Raw genomic sequence first — 23,358 nt, 5'->3', positions numbered from 1 at the left:
TGCGTGGGCTGCTCTTGGAAGTCCAGGAGTGGCCTAGTACTTCATGTCGGTGTGTGTGCTTGATCCTGGACCGATAGACGGGCTCCACAACAGCTCAGTGACTAGCACTGCTAGCTGTGCAGATACATGGATTTGGGCCTGTGTCTGTGGGAGTTTGCGCATTCTCCCTGTGGTTGCGTGGGTTTCCTCCGGGCGCTCCGGTTTCCTCCCACACCCCAAAGATGTGCTCTTAGGCTAATTGGTTTCCACCAAATTGACACTATTTCTTCCCTGAATCTGACTGAGTAGGGTCCCATTCGTAGACATGCAGGGTAGAATAGGTGTAGGGCGATGCGGCGGCGCGGGCTCGTTGGGCCGAAGGGCCTGTTTCCCGTGCTGGGTTGTTCTTTGTTCTTTGTTCTTTTGTTCTTTGATAAGTTTTTCACTCAGAGGGTAGTGAGTGAGTGGAATGGGCTGCTGTCGGTGGTGGTGGAGGCAAATTCGATAGGGTTTTTTAAGAGACTTCTGGATGAGTACATGGGACTTAATAGGATTGAGGGTTATAAGCAAGCGTAGTAGGTAGTGATATGATGGGCGCAACTTGTGGGTCGAAGGGCCTGTTTTGTGCTGTAATTTTTCAATGTTCTATGTTCTTGATGTCAAGGGCAGTTACTCTCATCTCGCCTCTAACATTCTGCTCTTTTGCCCATGTTTAAACCAAGGCTGTAATGAAGTCAGCTGAGTGACTCTGGTGGAACCCAAATTGCATGTCCATGAGCAGGTTATTGCTGAACAAGTGCTGCTTGATCGTGCTGATGAGAGGCAATAGACTAATAGTAAGGTAATTGGCTGGGAATTTGATTCCAGGTCCATAGAACATATGAACACTACAGCACAAACAGGCCCTTCAGCCCACAAGTTGCGCCGATCATATCCATACCTACCTGGCTTATCTATAACCCTCAATCCCATTAAATCCCATGCACTCATCCAGAAGTCTCTTAAAAGACCCCAGCGAGTTCGCCTCTACCAACACTGACGTCAGCCGATTCCACTCACTCACCACCCTCTGAGTGAAAAACATACCCCTGACATCTCCTCTGTACCTGCACCCCAGCACCTTAAACCTGTATTCTCTCGTAGCGACCATTTCAACCCTGGGAAATAGCCTCCAAGAATCCTCCCTATCTATTCCTCTCAACATTTCATAAACCTCTATCAAGTCGCCTCTCAACCTTCGTCTCTCCAGGGAGAAGAGACCTAGCTCCCTCAACCTATCGTCATAACGCATGCCTCCCAATCCAGGCAACATCCTTGTAAATCTCCTCTGCACCCTCTCAATAGCTTCCACATCCTCCTTGTAGTGAGGCGACCAAAACTGTGCACAGTAGTCCAAGTGGGGTCTGACAAGGGTCTTATAAAGTTGCAGCATTACCTCCCGACTCCTATACTCAATCCCTCGATTAATGAAGGCTAGCACGCCATATGGCTTCTTGACCACCTCCTCCACCTGCGAGACTGATTTAAGAATCCTATGGACCTGGACCCCAAGGTCCTTCTGCTCCTCAACACTGCTAAGACTCCTACCCTTCATCCCATTGGCCCTGCCAGAATGGACCACTACACATTTATCTGCGTGAGCATTACCTAGAGAGTCCCTAGAGCATTACCCTGGATCTTTGCACTGCTAGTCGTCCCCTGATGTGGGTATGGTTCTTAATGAATACTTTGCGGCTGTATTCACAAGAAGAGGTGGGACCATTGCAGACATCACAGTTAAGGAGGTTTTTCAAGCTGAACAAACACAATATCCTTGAGGGAGGCACGACCAGTGGTTAGCACTGTTGCTTCACAGTGCCAGGGACCTGGGATCGATTCCCGGCTTGGGTCACTGTCTGTGTGGAGTTTGCACGTTCTCCCTGTGTCTGCATGGATTTCCTCTGGGTGCTCTGAAAGATGTATTGATTAGGTGCATTGACCCAAACAGGTGCTGGACTGTGACGACTAGGGGAAATTAACAGTAACTTCTTTGCAGTGTTAATGTAACTAATTTATAACTTGGTTTGTTCTCGCTGGAACAACAGAGGTCGACGGGCGACCTGATGGGAGTCTACAAGATTATAATGGACGTGGACAGAGTGGATAGTCAGAAGCTTTTTCCCAGGTGGAAGAGTCAATTCCTAGGGGCCGTAGGTTTAAGGGGCAAGGTTTAAAAGAGACAAACGAGGCAAATGTCTTACACAGAAGATGCCTGGAACTCGCTGCCGGGGGAGTTAGTGGAAGCAGATACGATAGTGAGTTTTAAGGGTTGTCTGGACAAATACCTGAATAGAATGGGAATGGAGGGATATGGTCCCCGAAAGAGTAGAGTGTTTTAGTTTAGTTGGGCAAAATGGCCGGTGCAGGCTTTGAGGGCCGTAGGGCCTGTTCCTGTACTGAAGTTTGTCTTTTGTTCTTTGATTGAATTTTTGAGGAGGTAACAAGGAGGATTGATGAGGGTGGATAGAACAGTTGATATGGTCCATGTGGATTTTAGCAAGACTAACGACAAGGTCCCACAAGGCAGTCTGGTTAAATAAATAAAAGTCCGTGGGAATGTAGTAGACTTGATAGAAAATTCATTGAATGGCAGGAAACAGGTAATGTTTTACGAATGCTTTTGCAACTGAAAAGTTATTTCAAGTGGGATTTCACAGGGTTCAGCTTGTGATTCCTTACATGTTGTAATATGTATTAATGATTTGGCCTGAAGTTATAGTGAGGAGGGAAGCTGTAGACTTCAGGAAGATATTAATGGATTGGTCAGAAAAGCAGCAAATGGAATTCAACACAGAGAAATGTGAGGTGATATAATTAGGGAGGTCAAACAAGGCAAAGGAATACACAGTTGAGGGAAGAATGTTGAGAGGTGTGCATAAGACATGGAACATAGAACAGTACAGCACGGTATAGGCCCTTCGGTCCACGATGTTGTGCCGAGCTACGTCCGAGACCAAGATCACGCTATCCCACTCGCTGTTCTGGTGTGTTCCATGTGCCTATCCAATAACCACTTGAAAGTTCCTAAAGTGTCCGACTCCACTATCACAGCAGGCAGTGCGTTCCACACTCCAACCACTCTGAGTAAAGGGATATGAATCCAAGATCTCTCTGTTCCTCCACATTCCTCAGAACCCTGCCGTTAACCCTGTAATCCACATTCAAGTTTGTCCAACCAAAGTTAATCACCTCCACGTTTCAGGGTTAAACTCTATCTGCCACTTTTTGGCCCAGCTCTGCTTCCTATCAATATCTCTTTGCAGCCTACAAGAGTCCTCCACCTCATCCACTATTCCACCAATCTTGGGGTCATCAGCAAATTTACTAATCCACCCTTCAGCCCCCTCTTCCAAGTCATTGATAAAAATCACAAATAGCAGAGGACGCAGCACTGATCCCTGTGGTACACGCTGGCAACTGGCCTCCAGTCTGAAAATTTTCCCTCCACCACCACCCTGTGTCTTCTATGAGATAGTCATGATGTGGAGATGCTGGCGTTGGACTGGGGTAAACACAGTAAGAAGTTTCACAACACCAGGCTAAAGTCCAACAGGTTTATTTGGTAATAAACGCCACTAGCTTTTGGGGCTTTGCCCCTTTGTCAGGTGAGTAGGGAGTTCTGATCACAGTCTTTAACCTGGTGTTGTAAGACTTCTTTCTATGAGATAGCCAGTTACTGACCCAATTGGCTAAATTTCCTTTTATCCCACACCTCCTTACTTTCTTCATGAGCCTACCATGGCAAACTTTATCAAAGGCCTTACTAAAATCCACGTGTACGACATTAACTGCTCCACCTTCGTCTACACTCTTAGAGGAATGAGGAACATCCACAGATCCCTAAAGATGGCAGAACAGATTGATAAGGTCAATAAGGTGGTGTATCAAATACTTTCCTTTATTACCGAGGCATAGATTGTCATACAATCCCTACAGTGCAGAAGGAGGCCATTCAACCCATCGAGCTGCACCGACAACAATCCCACCCAGGCCCCATCCCTGGAACCCTACCCTGGACGCCCACGTGTTTACCCCGCTAATCCCTCTACGCATCTCAAGACACTAAGAGGTCATTTAGCATGGCCAATTAACCCAACCCGCATATCTTTGGACTGTGGGATGAAACCGGAGCACCCAGAGGAAACCCATGCAGATACAGGGAGAATGTGTAAACTCCACACAGACAGTGCCCCAAGCCAGGAATCGAACCCAGACCCCTGAAGATGTGAGGTAGCAGTGCTAACCACTGCCACCGTGCCTCCCAATATAACAGCAGGTGGTTATTCTGGAACAATACAAAACAACATTTAGGCTACAACTAGAATACTGTGCACAGTTCTGATCACTTCATTACAGAAAGGATGTAATTACTGTAGAGAGGAGATTTATGAGAATGTTGCCAAGATGGAAAATTGAAACGATGAGGAACGATCGGATGGCTGGGATTGTTCTCCTTGGAACAGGGGAGGCTGAGGTTGGTGACTAGACAGCATCGATTTAGTGATCAGGAGAAGGATTATAAGTTCGTAAGACATAAGAGCAGAATTAAGTCATTAGGCCCATCTAGTCTGCTCCACCAGTCGATCGTGGCTGATATGCTCCTCATCCACATTTTTCTGCCTTCTCCGCATGACCCTTCAACCTTTTCCTAATTAAAAATCTAACTCCTCAAATTTTTACTCACTGTCCCAGCATCCATTGCACTTTGGAGGAGTGAATTCCAAAGATTCACAACCCTTTGGGAGAAGTAGCTTCTCCTCAACTCTGTTTTAAATTTGCTATCCCTTATCCTAAGACTATGACCTCTTATCCTTGAATGTCCCATAACAGGAAGAATCCACTCCACATCTACTTTATCCATACCTCAATTTGATCTTCCCTCATTCTTCTAAATTCCAGAGAGTATCGGCCTAAATTGTTCAATCTCTCTTGATGTGACAAACCACTCACCTCTGGAATCAACCTAGTGAACCTCCTCTGAACTACCTCCAATGGCCAATTACAATCTACTACAATTTCTCTCAAATAAGTAGACCAGAACTCTGCACAATGCTCCTGGTGCATTCTCACCAATGCCTTGGATAGTTGCAACAATACTTTCTTACTTTTATATTCTATTTCTTTAGCTATGAATGCCAATTCCGTTTGATTTCTTTATTATCTGCTGTACCTGCGTGCTAGTTTTCTATGACTGTGAATGACAACACTCAGATCCCTCAGCACTGGAGCACCCCAAAGTCTCTCCCCATTTAGATAATAAGTCACTTTCCCATTTTTCTGACCAAAATGCATGACCTCACACTCAAATATGTTAAATTCCATCTGCCACGTTTTGGCCCACTCTCCTAACCTGTCTGGATTTGTAAGGTCCCATTTGTAAGGTTCTTATCTCCTAATTGCAACTTACTGTCCAGCCTATTTTTATGTCATCTGCGAGTTTAGCTATAGAGCCTTCTATCCCTGTATCCAAGTTGTTAATATAGATTGTAAATAGCTGGAGCCCAAGTACCGAAACCTTTGGCACCCCACTGGTTACTTTCTGCCATCCTGAAAAGAAAACATTTATCTCAACTCTGTCTGCTGTCCATCAGTCAGCCACCTATCCAAGCTCATAAATTACCCCAATCCCATGTGGCCTAACCTTTTGAATCAACCTTTTGTGCAGCACTTTCTCAAACGCCTTCCGGAAGTCCAGATATACTGCATCTATACAATCCCTATGATCCACTTGTTACAACTTCAAAGAACATTATTAATTAGTCAAATATGATTTGCCCTTCATGAAACCATGCTGACTCTGGTGGATATCGTTTTGACTTTCTAAATGTCCTGATGTTACTTCCTTGATAATTGATTCTAACACTCCGACCAACAGATGTTAAACTAATTGGTCTATAATTTCCCACATTTTGCCTTCCTCCTCTTTGAATAAGGGTGTTATTTTAGCAATTTTCCAATGCACTGGAACCTTTACCATGTCCGGGGAGTTTTGGAATATTATAATCAATGGACTCACGATCTCCGCCGACATTTCCTTTAATATCCTAGGATGTAGGCTGTCAGGCCGGAGGGACTTGTCTGTCCTCAATCTCAATAGTTTGCCAAATACCTTTTCCCTATTGGTGTTGATTGTTCTAAGTTCTACCCTTTTTATTACCTCTGACTTGCCCGTTCCTATAGGAATGGTACTACTGTCCTCCACCATGAAAACTGAGGCTAAGTATTGATTTAGCATCTCTGACATTTCAATGTTTCTCACTATTAACACAGCGGTTTCATCTTCCAAGGGACCAATGTCCACCTTAACGACTCTCTTCCCTTTTATATAATTGTGGAAGCTTTTAGTATCCTTTTTGATATTTTCTTTCGTAATTTACCCTAGCTCTTTTTATTTTTTTTTATTATCCCTTTGTTTGTTTGAAAGTTTCCCAATCTTCCAGCCTGCGTATACAATATGATATACCTTAGTCTTTGCCTTTGTATTGTCCTTGACTTCCTTATTTAGCCATGGATGTTTTTTTACCACCCCATACCATCTTTCTTCCTCACTAGGCTATATTTTAGTTGTGAGGAATTGAGTGTCTCCTTAAACAACTGCCACTGTTCATCCAGTGTCCTACATTTTACCCTTCCTGCCCACTCTATTCGACCCAAATCTACCTTCATGCCAATGTAAGAGGAGATTGGGGCATTTTTATTTTCATCTGGAGGGCAGTGGGAGTCTGGAACTTACTTCCTAAAAGGGTAGCAATGGCAGAAACTCTCAACTCATTTGAAATATGTTAGGATATACACCTAAAAATCTAATAATCTCTGGGACTCTAGACCAAGTACTGAAAGATGGTTGCTGGCTCGCTTTTAGACTGGTGTAATGATGGACAGAGTTGTCACTGCATCGTAATTTTTTCTACATTTGAAAGAAGGGGGCAGGACAGTGACATGAGGTGAATTGCTCCTTGGACAGCTAGCTCAGATATGAAGGGCTAAATGGCCTTCTGTGCAGTAACAGTTGTGTGACTTTATTCCATGAGCATGTACTGATCCCACAATCAGTGAGATATATTGAAATGCACGGGTAGTGTGAGTCCACATTTGCAAACCACTAGAAGGGCAGCAAAAGCTTGGAGAGACCATTACCTTGAGGGCAATAAATGTCCCGTAACTATAGAATCATTTTCTTTTAACTCTAGTTTGTTTGATGTAGATTTTGCTTCAAAATGAACAGATTTATGATCATAATTAAAAAGAAAAGCATTTTTAAATGTTAAACCAGTATTGAATTGAGGCACTGTAATAGGCAAAAGAACCAAGGGTGACATGTGCAAAAACCTTTTCACAATACGTGGCCAGGGTTTGAAAAACTCACATTAATAGGGTAATTTAAACAGATTGGCCTCATTAGATAAATGTTTAAAGGAAAACTAATTGCGGGGATTTGGGAAAAGAGCAGGTGAGTGTACTAAACATGTATTACTTTACATCTGGTTATGTCAGACGTCATCTTGCGCCCAGTTGCCAACACATTCTACAACTGGAAAAGGCCTTTCTTGCTTTCAGTGTCAGGAGGACAAGATGATAGTGGGAGAAGACGAATAGGAGGATAAAGGAAAAGGCATAGATGTAACAAATGTTGATGAGATGGGCAGGGCAGCTGAAGGTGGAGCGGAGGCAGGAAAGTGAGAACTTGGATGGAGCAAGTGGCTACAAAGTTGACCTTTTCAAGTCAAAACTCTGTCATGCCAAATACAAAGACATCCTACAATGAAAGTTCAGACAATACTTCAAAAAATTGGACACAAGCTTTAATAATGACTGTGGCAAATTATGTGACCTTTGACGTTTGAGCTACAGACAGTACCAAGTCTCAAGCGATTGCCTTCTGGGGTATTCACGCATTTCTTTGTTTAAGGATGGGCCAATTTAAAAGGAGTGTCTAAATTGCCTGCCTCCATGTTTCATACTAGACAAAAGGGAATTTGGAAATTCAGTTGTGGCTGAGGGGACTGACTGGTCACTATCAACCTCCTGTTTTATCATGGCAGTTTGCTCCAGCTGGACTAAACTGGGTGAATAGAACAAAGAACAAGGAAAATTACAACACAGGAATAGGCCCTTCAGCCCTTCAAGCCTGCACCGACCATGCTGCCCGACTGAACTAAAACCCCCTACCTTTCCAGGGACCATATCCCTCTAATCCCATTCTGTTCATGTATTTGTCAAGACACCCCTTAAAAGTCACGACCGTATCCGCTTCCACTACCTCCCCCAGCAACCTACTGCACCCTGTGTAAAAAATCTGCCTCATACATCTCCTTTAAACCATGTCCCTCGCACCTTAAACCTGTGCCCACTAGTAATTGATTCTTCCACATTGAGAAAAAGCTTCTTACCATCCACTCTATCCATGCCTCTCATATAATCTTGTAGATTTCTATTAGGTCGCCCCTCAACCTCCAAAACATTAAAAATGTTATACACAAAATGGTGTAGATGTTGCATTTCATTTGCGGTAAGATTTGTTGTTGAGTTATTTAATTGAGATACAAATTCCAGAGGTAAGAAGAGACACACCTCTTTCTGTACAAAATATCCTGATCATGGACAGGATACACTGTCAGTGATACCTATATTGGATGACCTAAAATGCATCATCTTAATATAAAAGTTCAACATTTTCCAAAAGAAAATGCTCCTACTACAAATGCATATTGGTGATAAAAACAAAGAGTCTTACAGCACGAAAACACACCCATTGGCCCAACTTGTCCATGCCAACCAGGTTTCCTATACTGAACTAGCCCCAGTTGTCTGCGTTTGGCCCATATCACTCTAAACCTTTCTATCTATGTACCTGTCCAAATGTCTTTTAAGTGTTGTAATTGTAACCACCTCTACCATTACATCTGGCAGCTTATTCCATATATGCACCACCCTTTCTGTGAAGAAGTTGCCCCTCAAGTCCCTGTTAAATCTTTCCCCTCTCACCTTAAAACTATGTCGTCTAGTTCTGGACTCCCCTACCCTGGCTAAAACTGTGGCTATTCACCTTATCCATGCCCCTCATGAGTTTATTAACTCCTATGCTCCAGGGAGAAAAGTCCCACCTTATCCAACCTTTTCTTAAAATTCAAATCTTCCAGTCCTAGTAACTTCCTTGTAAATCTATTTGTCATCAGCAAACTTACTATGCCTCCTACATTCTCATCCAATTCAACAAGAGCATGCATTCTGCCTTGGCGAAACCAGCATCCCAGGTCACAATAGCAGACATCAAATCAACCTTCTTGAAAGTCAACCCACAGAAAGCAACTGGCCCAAATGGGGTACCTGGACAAGCATTCAGATCCTGCGTAAACCTGCTGGCAGAGGTATTCGCAGACATCTTTAACCTCTTCTCACACCGATCTGAGGTCCTCACCTGCCTCAAGAAGATGGCCATCATCCCTTTACCAAAGAAAAGCCGGGCAGCATACCTTGTTGACTACCACTCAGTGGCTCTGATATCCATCATTATGAAGTCCTTCAAAAGGTTAGTCATGGTATGGATCGATTCCAGCCTTCCAGATTGCCTGGATCCACTGCAATTAGCCTATTGCCACAAGTCCACAGCAGATGTCATCTCCCTGGCTCCACACGCAATCCTGGAACACATGAAAAACAAAGGCACTTATGTCAGACTCCTATTTATTGACTATAGTTTAGCCTTCAGCACCACTATTCCCACAAAACGCATCTCCAAACTCCATGACCTAGGACTCAGTTTCCCTTTGCAAATGGATCCTAGACTTCCTAACCCACAGGCAGCAATCAGTAAGGATAGGGAAAACACTTCCTCCACGATTATCCTCAATATTGGAGCCTGTCAAGCCTGTGTCCTCAGCACCTTACTATACTACATACACATCTATGACTGTGTGGCCAAATTCTCCTCCAACTCATTTTCAGATTTGCTGATGACGTTGCCACAGTGGGTCGGATCTCAAATAATGATAAGACAGAGTACAGGAAAGAGAGAAGTTGGTGAATTGGTGCAACAAGAATAATCTCTCCCTAAACGTCAGTAAAATTAAGGAGATAGTTATCAACTTCGAGAAGTGTAGTGGAGGACAAGCTCTTGTCAACATCAACAGGGGCTGAAGGGGAAATGGTTGGGAGCTTCAGGTTTCTTGGTGTCCTCCACAACATCACTATGGTTAAAAAAGCTTATAACATCTCGACTTCCACAGGAGGCTCAAAAGAATTCAGCATGTCCTCCATGACTCTTAACAACTTGTACAGATGCACCATAGAAAGTATCCTTTCCGGATGTGTCACAGCTTAGTATAGCTCCTGCTCTGACCAAGACCACAAGAAACTATAAGTGGTTATGAGTGAAGTCCAGTTCATCATGTAAACCAAACTCTCATCCATTGACTCTGTCTACACATCCTGCTGCCTCAGAAAAGCAGCCAGCATGATGAAGGACCCTACGCAACCGAAAATACTCTCCCATTTTCTTCTGTCAGGAAAAGGATACAAAAGCCTGAGGTCATGTTGCAACCGAATGAAGAACTCATGGATGGTATGCTGCCTCCCGGGTGCAAGAGTCCGTGATGTCTCAGACTGTGTTTTCAAGATCCTTAAGGGGGAGGAGAATCAGTCACAGGTCATGGTGCACATTGATACCAGCGATGTAGGTGGAAAGAGGAATGGGGATTTACAACAGGAATTCAGGGAGCTAGGCTGGAAGCTGAAAACTAGGACAAAGTGTGTTGTCATCTCTGGTTTGTTGCCGGTGCCACGTGTTAGTGAGTTGAGGAACAGGGAGAGAGTGCAGATTAACATGTGACTGCAAGGATGGTGCAGGAGAGAGGGTTTCATTTACTTGGATAATTGGAGCACATTCTGGGGAAGGTGGGACCTGTACAAACAGGACAGTTTGCACCTGAACCAGAGGGGCATTAATAGCCTGGGAGGGAAATTTGCATCTGCTCGTGGGTTGGGGGGGCGGGGGGGGTTGGTTGGGGGGGATAGTGGGTGGCTTGGTTGGGGGGGATGGTGGGTGGCTTGGTTGGGGGGGATGGTGGGTGGGGGTAAACAAATCTGTCAGGGGGTTGGGAAAATGAGATGCAGTCAAAAAGCCATGTAGTCCAAAAGCCATGTTGAGCATCGCGAGGTACTGAGGAAGGTACCAAGGTCAGAGGAATGTACAGGCAGACAGGATGGTGGATTGAAGCGTATCTACTTCAATGCAAGGAGCACCAGGAATAAGATAGGTGAACTTGGAGTGGGGATTGGTACTTGCGACTATGATGTCATGGCCATTACGGAGACATGGTTAGAACAGGGACAGGAATGGTTGTTGGCAGTTCCAGGTATAGTTGTTTCAGTATAATAATAATAACTTTGAGGTGAGGCGGGCTATAAACAAGCAAATAATTGATGCATGCAGAAACGGAACGGCGATAATTTTGGGGGATTTTAATCTGCATATTGATTGGATGACCCAAGTTGCACGCGGTGGGCTTGAGGAAGAGTTCTTGGAATGCTGTCGGGATAGTTTCCTTGAACAGTATGTGATGGAACCTACGAGGGAGCGAGCTACATTAGACCTGGTGTTGTGTAACAAGGCAGGTAGAATTAGGGATCTTCTTGTGAGGGACCCCCTTGGGATGAGTGATCATAGTATGGTTGAATTTCTGATGCAGATGGAGGATGAGAAAGCAGGGTCCCGAGCCTGTGTCCTCTGTTTGAACAGAGGGGAGTATGATAGGATGAGAGCGGAATTGGCGAATGTAGATTGTGGGCGCAGATTGGTTGGTAGGACGGCTGAGGAACAGTGGAGCATTTTTAAGGAGATCTTTTTCGGTACTCAGCAGAAATATATTCCGATGGTAAAGGGGGACTGTAGGAGAAGGGATAACCAGCCGTGGTTATCAAAGGAAATAAACAAGAGTAGTAAAATTAAAATTAATTTAAAATATTAAATTATAATTATAAAATTAAAGGAAACATAGCTAAACTAGCACTAAATATAAAAAAGGACACTAAAAGTTTTTACAAATATAACATGAAGAGGAGGCTAGCTAGAGTGTATGTTGGACCCTTGGAGGATGAGAGGGGGGATTTAGCAGTGGGTGATGAGGAAATGGCTGAGGCTTTAAATAAGTTTTTTGCCTCAGTCTTCACAGAGGAGGACACGAATAGTTTGCTGGATATTAAAGGTAGAAGGATGGTAGGAGTTGAGGGCCTAAGTGCAATTACTGTCACTAGAGAGGTAGTGCTTGATAGACTAATGGGACTGAAGGTGGACAAGTCCCCAGGACTGGATGGAATGCATTCCAGGGTTCTGAAAGAAATGGCAGAGGTGATAGTGGATGTCTTAGTAATTATTTATCAAAATTCGCTGGACTCTGGGGAAGTGCCAGAAGATTGGAAAACAGCTAATGTTACACTGCTGTTTAAAAAAAGGTAGCAGACAAAAGGCAGGGAATTATAGGCCGGTTAGTTCAACATCTGTAGTTGGAAAAATGCTAGAATCCGTCATCAAAGAAGAAATAGCGAGGCACCTAGAAAAGAATGGTTTGATCGAGCAGACGCAGCACGGATTCGTTAAGGGGAAGACGTGTTTGATGAATTTATTGGATTTCTATGAGGATGTGACTAGTGCGGTAGACAGAGGGGAACCAGCGGATGTTATGACTTTAGATTTCCAAAAGGCGTTTGATGAGGTGCCTCATAAAAGGTTGCTACAGACGGTTAGGGTGCACGGAGTTGGGAGTAAGGTGTTAGCGTGGATAGAGGATTGTCTGTCTAATAGGAAGCAGAGAGTTGGTATCAGTGGGTGCTATTCTGTTTGGCAGTTAGTGACTGGTGGAGTGCCGCAGGGATCGGTGCTGGGGCCTCACCTATTTACCATTTATATAAATGATCTGGACGAGGGGGCTGAGTGTAGGGTGACGAAATTTGCTGATGACACAAAGATGAGTCGAAAAGCAAATTGCATGGAGGGTGTGGAAAGTCTGCAGAGAGATCTGGATAGGTTGAGCGAGTGGGCGAGGACCTGACAGATGGAGTTAGTAAGTGTGAGGTTATCCACTTTGGCAGAAATAATAGTAGGAGGGATTATTATTTAACAGGCGAAAAGCTGCAGCATGCTACGGTGCAGAGGGACCTGGGGGGTCCTTGTGCACGAGTCACAAAAACCCAGTCTGCAGGTGCAGCAGGTGATCAAGAAGGCGAATGGAATGTTGGCCTTTATAGTGAGAGGGATAGAATATAAAAGCAGTGAGGCCTTGCTGCAACTGTACAGGGTACTGGTGAGGCCACAGCTGGAGTATTGTGTGCAGTTTTGGTCGCCGCACTTGCGGAAGGATATATTGGCCTTGGAGGGAGTGCAGAGGAGGTCAGTAGACTGATACCGGAGATGAGGGGGTTGGCCTATGAAGAGAGACTAAATAGACTGGGTCTGTAGTATTTGGAGTTTAGAAGGATGAGGGGCAATCTTGGAGAGACGTACAAGATAATGAAGGGGATGGATAGGGTAGAGGTAGAGAGATTCTTCCCGCTTAGAAAGGATCGCAGGACTAGAGGGCACAGCCTCAAGATAAGTAGGGGGGGGGGGGGGGGGGCAGTTTAGATCAGAGTTGAGGAGGAACTTCTTCACTCAAAGGGTGGTGAATCTCTGGAATTCTCTGCCTGTTGAATTGGTGGAGGCTACCTCGCTAAATATATTAAAGTCACGGGTAGATAGGTTTCTGATAGACAGGGGAATTTAGGGTTCTGAGGAGAAAGCGGGAAAGTAGAACTGATCCAGTTCAGATCAGCCATGATCTTATTGAATGGCGGGGCGGGCTAGATGGCCTACTCCTGCTCCTATTTCTTATGTTGTAATGTTCTTTAGTAAGAGTAGGGAAGGCGGTAAAAGAGGTGGAGGAGTAGCATTGTTAATCAAGGATCATTTAACGGCTGCTGAAAGGCATTTCAAGGGCAATCTGCCTACTGAGGTAATGTGGACTGAAGTTAGATATAGGAAAGGATCGGTCACGTTGTTAGGAGCTTTCTGTAGGGCTCCAAATAGTAATAGAGATGTGGAGGAGGAAATGGCAAAGCAGATTATGGATAAGTGTGGAGGTCACAGGGTAGTTATCATGGGTGACTTTAACTTTCCAAATATTGATTGGAACCTTTATAGGTCGAATAGTTCAGATGGGGCACTTTTTGTACAGTGTGTGCAGGAGAGTTTCCTGACACAATATGTGGATACGCCAACAAGAGGTGGGGTCACATTGGACTTGGTACTGGGTAATGAACCGGGCCAAGTGTTAGATTTGTTGATGGGAGAGAACTTTGGAGATAGTGGCCACAATTCGGTGTCCTTCATTATTGCGATGGAGAGGGATAGGGTCACATGACAGGGCAAGGTTTATAATTGGGGGAGGAGTAATTATGATGCAATTAGGCAAGAATTAGGGAGCACAACATGGGAGCAGAAACTGTCAGGTATGGGAACAAACGAAAAGCGGAGCTTTTTCAAGGAACAAATATTGCGTGTCCTTGATAGGTATGTCCCTGTCAGGCAGGGAGGAAATGGCCGAGTGAGGAAACCATGGTTCACAAAGGAGGTTGAATGTCTTGTCAAGGGGAAAAAGGAAGCGTATGTAAGGATGAAAAAACAAGGTTCAGTTGGGTCGCTTGAGTGTTACAAGGTAGCTAGGAATGAATTAAAGAAAGGGCTTAGGAGAGCTAGGAGGGGGCATGAGAAGTCCTCGGTGAGTCGGATAAAGGAAAACCCCAAGGCTTTTTACTCTTATATGAGAAATAAAAGAATGACCAGGGTAAGGTTAGGGCCAGTCAAGGATAGTAGTGGAAACTTGTGCATGGAGTCAGAAGAGATAGGTGAGGGGTTGAATGAATACTTTTCTTCAGTGCTCACTAAGGAGAGGGGCCATGTTTTTGAGGAGGAATGCATGATGCTGGCTGATAGGATGGAGGAGGTAGATGTTCTGAAGGAAGATATATTAGCAATTTTGCAAAACCTGAGGGTGGATTAGTCCCCTGGGCCAGATGGGATACATTCTTGGATACTTTGGGAGGCAAGGGATGAGATCGCGGAGCCTTTAGTTTTGATCTTTGGGTCCTCACTGTCCACAGGGATAGTGCCAGAGGACTGGAGAGTGGTGAATGTTGTTTCTCTTTTCAAGAAAGGAAATAGGAATGACCCTGGTAATTATAGGCCAGTTTAAGTTAATGGAAAGGGTCCTGAGAGATAGGATTTATGACCATTTGGAAAGATTCAGTTTAATCCAGGATAGTCAGCATGGTTTTGTGAGGGGTAAGTCCTGCCTCACAAATTTGATTGAATTCTTTGAGGAAGTAACTAAGTGTGTGGACGAAGGTAGAGCAGTTGATGTTGTATGCATGGATTTTAGTGAGGCGTTTGATAAGGTTCCCCATGGTAGGCTCATGAAGATAGAAGGAAATTTAGCCAATTGGATAAGTAACTGGCTGTATCATAGAAGATAGAGGGTGGTGGTGGAGGGAAAATTTTCAGACTGGAGGTCAGTTACCAGTGGTGTACCACAGGTGTCAGTGCTGGGTCTTCTGCTTTTTGTGATTTTTATCAATGACTTGGAAGAAGGGGGCTGAAGGGTGGGTTAGTAAATTTGCTGATGACACCAAGATTGGTGGAGTAGTGGATGAGGTGGAGGGCTCTTGCAGGCTGCAGAGAGACTTTGATAGGATGCAGAGCCAGGCCAAAAAGTGGCAGATGGAGTTTAACCCTGATAAGTGTGAGGTGATTCATTTTGGTAGGACAAACTTGAATGCAGATTACAGGGTCAATGGCAGGATTCTAAGAAATGTGGAGGAGCAGAGAGATCTTGGGGTTCATATCCACAGATCTCTGAAGGTTGTCACTCAAGTGGATCGAGCCGTAATGAAGGCTTATAGTGTGTTAGCGTTTATTAACAGGGGGTTTGACTTTAAGAGCCGTGGGGTTATGCTGCAACTATATCGGACGTTGGTGAGACCACATTTGGAATATTGTGTTCAGTTTTGGTCACTTCGTTATAAGAAGGACGTGGAAGCATTGGAGAGAATGCAGAGGAGATTTACCAGGACGCTGCCTGCTTTGGTGGGGCGGTCTTATGAGGAAAGGTTGAGGGTGCTGGGGCTTTTCTCTTTGGAGCAGAGGAGGATGAGAGGCGACTTAATAGAGGTTTATAAGATGATGAGAGGGATTGATAGAGTGGACGTGCAGAGACTATTTCTTTGGGTGCATGTAGATGTTACTAGGAGGCATAACTGTAAGCTTCGTGGTGGGAGATATAGGGGGGATGTCCGAGGTTCACTTTAGGAACTTTCAGGGAGTTTTTGGATAGGCACATGGAGCACTCCAGAATTGTAGAGAGGGGATAGCTTGATCTTGGGATTGGACGTAGCTCGGCACAACATTGAGGGCCAAAGGGCCTGTACTGTGCTGTAATGTTCTATGTTGTATGTTCTTCCCTGTACCATCAGACTTTTGAATGGACATACCTTATATTAAGTTGATCTTTCTCTACACTCTAGCTATGACTGGAACACTGCATTATGCACCCTCTCCTTTCCTTCTCTATGAACGGTATGCTTTGTCTGTAAAGTGCGCAGGAAGCAATACTTTTCACTCTATACCAATAAATGTGACAATAATATATCAAATGAAAAGTTGTTTCTATAAATGACAATGGACTTGGCGCCAATCCCTGCAGCACACCACTGGTCACAGGCCTCCAGTCTGAAAACCAACTCTCTACCACCATCTGCGGGCAAGCCAGTTTTGTATCCAATTGGCTAGTTCTTCCTGGTTCCTCTGTGACCAGTCTTAACATGCAGTACCTTGTCGAAGGCCTCGCTAAGGTCCATATAGACAATGTCTACTGCACTGCCCTCATCTATTTTCTTGGTCACCCCTTCAAAAAAACTCTACATATTTATAAGACACGATTTCCCATGCACAAAGCTATGCTATCGCTAATCAATCCTTACATTTCCAAATGCATATAGATCCTGTCTCTCAGAATTCCCTCCAACAACTTATCCACCACTAACATTAAGCTCACCAGCCCATAGTTCCCAGGCCTTTTCCCTGCCTTTTTAAATAACAGCCTCCCTCCAGTCTTCTGACACCTTCTGTCAATGATATAAATGACAGGCCCTGCAATTTCTTCCCTAGTTTCCCCACAATATCCTGGGAAGCACTTAATCAGATCCATGGAGTTTCCCTATTGCTTATGGGTAGAGAAATCCCTCACAGAGACTTATAAAATTCTAACGGGACGAGGGACGAGGCAGGGTAGATGCAGGAAGGATGTTCCTGATGGTGGGGTATCCAGAACCAGAGATCACATTCAGAGGATACTGGGTAGACAAGAGTGGTGAGTGTTGTAGGTAAAGTAGAGACCAATTGTGAATCAAAGTATAGCAAGTTTATTCAAAAGCTTTTGGGAGACACACCTGACACCTAACAGCAGTTTCCTAGACTTCTCTCTGAACACAAATTAAGAGTACATATTTATACCCCCCAATCACATCCGCACTTTCTCATATTCAGCAGGTTCCCAGGCTGTGCTTGTCCTCCATCGTGTGAACATTGTTGCTTTGGTGGTTTCTTCACGGTTGTCTCGAGGCCGTGATTGTCTCACATCTCAATACCTGTGGTGTGATTAGCTAACATACAAGCTGGCACAAACAAGTTAACAGGGGCCTGTATAACAATCTTATGTTCGTAGGTACCTGTATAGCATATATCGATACATTATACATAAATAGTACATAATAAGTATATATGAAGGCATGCATGTAAGCTCCACTATGTTAAACAGAAGTCCATAATATTAACGACACAAAAGTTGATACTAACTGGGCCAGCCATATTCCTGAACACAATTAGCTGGGACAGCTGCTGCTCTTATCTGTTCTTGGAGACATGAAAACAAGTCTTACAATACTTTTTTTTTACAAATCTCTAAGTATAACGAAGTTCATTAACCCATTCCTACTTAAGTAAGCCTGTAGAATTCATTACCACAGGAAGTAGTTGATGCCAAACATTGAATGTGTTCAAGAGGCAGCTTATAGACATAGAACTTGGGGCAAGCAGGATTAGGCTATAGAATTGGGTGATCAACCATGGTAGTGATGAATGGCGAAGCAAGCTTGAAGGGCCAAATGGCCTCCTCCTGTTCCTATCTTATATGTTTATGCACTTTAAGACTTACAGCACTTCCTCTCTGTAATGTGGATGCTTATCAAGACATCACTATTTACTTCCCGAGTTCCCTTGCCTCCATGTCTTTCTCTACGGTAAATACTGATGAGAAATATTCACTTAGGATCTCACCCATCTCCTGTGTCCCTCCCCATGGATGACCTTGTTGATCATGAAGGGGCCCTATTCTCTCCCTAGTTACTCTTTTCCCCTAAGATCCTTTCTTTGGATTTAATTCGTTAGGATCTAGAATTTCTTTGGATTCTCCTTTACCTTATCTGTCAAAGCTGTGTCCCTTTTTTGTCCTCCTGATATCTCTTTTAAGTGGATTCTACACCCCCTGTACTCCCTTTAGAGGTGGAAAAGACCGCATGACTTGGAAAAAGTACTTTGCCATGGTCAGATGAAGCATGGGTAAGACAGAGTAAAGCTCCTTCTACACTTTCCCCATCAAACATTCCCAGGGTTGGTGCAACACGGGTTAGACACAGAGTAAAAGCCGTGATTGCATACTAGCCTACCACATAAAACCATACAGGAATGTGCTCTATTTATAGTCATAACCTCAGAAGAATTTGCTGACTGTAATGCTTGATTTCTCCCCATTCCAATTATCCCGAGTTAAGTTCTTAATGAGGCCAGTTCAACAGGGATTTTATTTATTAAATGTATTTTCTCAGCCCATTGTAATAGCATTAACCTGATCATCAGAGATCGAAGAAGTATGTATACTAGATATCTTGCAATTGCTAGAAAAGGTTGTAATGTTTGAGTTTGTTATTTTGCAGATCAAGTTTTACTTGTGGCTTGGCTGGTGCCTTGGCTTCCAATCCTGTTGATGTAGTGCGGACTCGAATAATGAACCAGAAAGTACTGTCGGGAAACCACCTCATTTACAAGGGGACCCTGGATGGAATTCTACAAGTAAGTCAAAAGTGAGAATGTGCCACCAATGGGAGCAAAACATGACACATTAATTGATGAAAACTATTTTACAAATATACAGAAATTGTAGGCAGCAAATGAAAGAGGAAGATCTGTTCATGTCCATCAGTGCTATGGATGGCAGCTAGAAACATCAGCCCATGTCTGAGACTTGTGTGGCTGAACATATGATTGGTGGAGGTACTCTTCAGTACATCAGGTGTGCCCACCCAATAGCTCCCATTCGGGGCTAGTATCCAAATCTAGAGAGAGACCAACATTTTAAAGTTTGTAAACTTCTGTGGCAAGACCTTGTGACCCAGGGCACTGAGGAGAACAGTATATTTTCAAACTGCTGCTATAACTTCAGTCGCTAGCTCTCCCTCTCTCTGTTGGTGTGTTTTAAATAACTGCTTTGACCCTGTATGTTGGCCACAATCCCCCCCTTCCCCTTGCCTTTCGCTAATGAGTGCTTGTGGACTATTCACTGGAGGATAGTGAGAAAGCCTCCCTTCACCTGTACAATTGGACTGGTTCTTCTAATCAGATTGGTGTCGTTGTGAGTGTTTTCCCAAGACATTTTATCTGTCTCATTTCTATTTACAACAATTTGGACACCTGTCAGAAATTAATGCAAAGTTGTTGTATGAATTTGAAGTTTCTGTCCACATACCTGGAAATGAATATTAGTTTGACAAGAGCTCAGCTCATTCACAACTCAAAGTCCTTCAGCTACTCCTACACATGGGAGATTGGTGGAGTAAATGGAGTTTAATATATATGGATGGGAGAGCTGTATTCAGTTAAAATGTTGCCTCCAAATACTGCACACTACTTACTCAGTTAGAAAGGCATGAATGAAACAGAAATTGCCTTCAGATTGTGATTGAAGAATAGATTTCATATTCAACTCATGAGGGACCAAGACCCAACTCCATGGTAAGAGTATTGTTTAATGTCAGTATGTCAATACTGTTTGGATTCAATCAAAATGTTTTCTTGCTGTATTGTTAGACTTGGAAGACTGAAGGCTTCTTTGCTTTGTACAAAGGATTTTGGCCAAACTGGTTACGGCTGGGACCTTGGAACATCATTGTATCCTTTACCTTTCCCTTGACTGCATTCTCTTTGGTTTGAAAAATCTGCTGAGGAGTTTGCTTATGTAGTGTAGGATTGTGTCAAGGTCACTCAAGGAGCAATCTCCAGGAACATCTCCTTGACATTTTTGATATTGTCCATCTTTCCTTGTAAAGTTAGTCATTCTTCCCCACTGCAGATGATATCCTCAGCCTAGTTTTTTTTGTCAAAATGTGGAGATGCCGGCGTTGGACTGGGGTAAACTCAGTAAAAAGTCTGACAACACCAGGTTTAAAGCCAACCAATTTATTTGATAGTAAACTCGCAAGCTTTCAGGGTTTGCCCCTTCGTCAGGCGAATATCCTGAAAGCTTGCGAGTTTACTATCAAGTAAATCAGTTGGACTTAAACCTGGTGTTGTCAGACTTCTTACTGTTTTTTGTCAAAAACAGGGCCTTTTTGGAAAGCAGGTGCTGGCTGGGCAACTGGATTTCAGATGGAGCAACTCAGTGTTGCTGCTGTCCTAGAGTGTTGAGGGAAAGTCAATATGTTACTCTTAACTCATTCAATCTCTTCCACAGACCAATACAGACAACATATGCAGTTTGTAAAAAAAAAGAAAGGGTTGCTTTATATTGAGTTTTTCTATACCTCAATATCCTAAAACACCTAACAGCCAATGAAGTACTTTTGAAGTGTAGTTATCTTCCTTCAGTCTAGACAGTACCATCAAAATGTGAGAGAATCTGCTTCACATCTTACCTCAGTCACCAAATTATACACTTAGATGTAAAGATTTGTTTTCAGGAACAGGCTCCAGGGGTCATGTAGCCAACTCCTGCTTCGGAATGGCATGTTCATATAGTTCAGTACCATGCACTTCCACTAAAACTCCATGAAAAAGTAGGCACAGTTTGGATGAAGCTGCGATTGTTGAGACTGATCTGAGTATTAAAATTATAGATTATAAACCTGATTCAATTGAGAAATGTGGGAAGATATTTTCATGTTTTTCTGTAGTGAACATGCTGACAGTAATTACCAATTTATATTGTTTACCTTAACTGTTTCTTTCAGTTCTTCATTACGTATGAACAGCTCAGAAAGATCCCTATATAATGCAACATTAATCTCTACAAAACTACTTGATGCTTGCACTACTGCGTGGCATATGTTTGAGGGAAAGCTTAACCCTGTTGCCTTTTCTTCCACCTTTGTCCTAGGGTGGTGCATGAATGTTATTGCACTCAACTTCAAATGCATTGTATGGAAAAGATGATTCACATACAGTGGTCATTGATTCTCTCTTTCTGGAAACTATGAAGAAGATCAGGTCCAATTGGAAACCACTTACCGGAATAGGTGAGGGCACCAGCCAGCCGTGAATATCAGATTGCACAGAAACACATGCATATGTTTGTAGGAGATGTACATAATGTGAAGGTTACTTGGCAAAAGCCCTTCTGCATTTAAAGTTATAACTTATGTTGGAGCTGTGTGCACTTGATCTTTATGGTTTCATAAGTGTTGACTGCTGATTTGCTTATCAGCTTATTTACTGTGTTTTTAATTTGTATTCACCATAAGGTCCTAATTCCTGATACACAATTTATTCACCAGTAAGACACAAGTTCTGAATGTTGGTGCCTGCACCTCCAGACACTCAGTGTAAAGGCGACAGACATGTATAGACTAGAGGATGGATTTCTGGGACTTGGATCCCTTCGTCACACCCTGCACAACGTAGAGGGTGGGATACCTCGATCTTGAGCTTTTGACCATATTACGCACAATGTAAAAAGTACAGCAGCTGGGACCTTCAGTCACATTCCAAACAATGTTGACATGCCAAATCTATCAGAAACACGGAATCTATTTTCTTTCTACTTTGTGCCAGTTGTAACTTGAAAATTTACAGAAGCTAAGACCAAACTGTTTTGAACAAAGTGCAGTTAAAGTGCATTGTATAACTCGTGTTCTGTCATCATGTCATGGCTTAGCTTCCGTTAGATACAGATGCCAGACAGCTCACATTATTGAGCTGCTTTTCAAAATTTCAGTTTGAAAGATTTCTTAAAAAGAATCAACCATCTATCAAATTTACAAAACTAGTTGTGAATCTGCTTTTCCAGAAAACTTAATTGAGGCTGACTTTGCCCACCTTTGAACTGATTAATTGATGTTTGTAGGTTTACTCACATCATAATGCTGAGGTTTTTGTGGATTGAGCTGGTGGACGCTTCATATATTTCATACATTTACACTGCAGTAGGAAATGGGGCAGTAGTAGATGCAAGTGCTTTCCCACACAAATATCTTGTTCTACATCTTTGAAGTGCAGAGCTGGTTGAGGAACTGACAGGAGCTCCAATCTCAGCCTCCGCTTGTCTCTTACTGTCATTATTTTATTTCTGCCTGTTGCAAAAAAGCAGAGTTGGCGACTGTCTCCTTATCGATAACGTTTCAGTATTATAGTTGAATTTGGAAAAGTTAATGAAAAACTTGAGATTCTCAAGTTCTTGAAAAGTTTTTAACCTGTTAATGACTGAGCTTGAGACACACCATAAATATTCATGGCAACTCATTCATTTCTGCGATTTAATATGAAAGCTATACTGTCAATGTGATGTGCCACTGGAATCTGTGAAGCTCCCCTCCAATATAGCTATATATAGTTTATCTAACCACTTGCATGCCAATGACATTGCTTGGATCTACCCTTGGGCACTGTGTCCTGTCTGGACCATGTTTGCAATCAGATTGATTACTGTGCAGTGGTCTTAATGGAGCTAGTGGGCTATAGGTCTTAAGTTGCTGTAGTGTTACTTTGATCAATCTTACTCAGGTTAAACATAATATGGGAGACTGGGAAATCCTAGATACAGAGTGTTAATTGAATTGTCAAATTTAGTTTTGAAATACGAGGAACGAATGTTTCTCAGTATTTATTGTATTTGAGACTGAAATGTGGGTGGCTAGTCATCGGGTGCTGGACAGAACAAGCACTGGCCAAACTCTTCAGCACAGTACTTAGGATAAAAATATCCCATTTTAGAAATAGTTTTAATGTATGAGTGCCTATTTAATCCACCTATTAGTGATATTTATGTG

General features: G+C 43.2%; 1 protein-coding gene across 1 annotated transcript in view; it reads left to right on the top strand.

Moving 5' to 3' along the window:
* Nucleotides 1–22,831, top strand: part of slc25a14 (solute carrier family 25 member 14) — a 186,918-nt gene extending 164,087 nt beyond the window's left edge. The window contains exons 8-10 of the mRNA XM_080187298.1: nt 19,036–19,171; nt 20,186–20,266; nt 21,325–22,831. Coding sequence (XP_080043424.1) covers nt 19,036–19,171; nt 20,186–20,266; nt 21,325–21,366 — 259 coding nt within the window. The 3' untranslated portion in view covers nt 21,367–22,831. The remainder of the gene's footprint in view (nt 1–19,035; nt 19,172–20,185; nt 20,267–21,324) is intronic.
* Nucleotides 22,832–23,358: the final 527 nt, after the last annotated feature.

This window comes from Carcharhinus amblyrhynchos, chromosome 4 (assembly GCF_965287045.1).
Source record: "Carcharhinus amblyrhynchos chromosome 4, sCarAmb.v2.hapA, whole genome shotgun sequence".
NCBI lineage: Eukaryota > Metazoa > Chordata > Chondrichthyes > Carcharhiniformes > Carcharhinidae > Carcharhinus > Carcharhinus amblyrhynchos.
The sequence above is the reverse complement of the archived record's forward strand: the minus strand, read 5'-3'. Positions and strand labels throughout refer to the sequence as shown.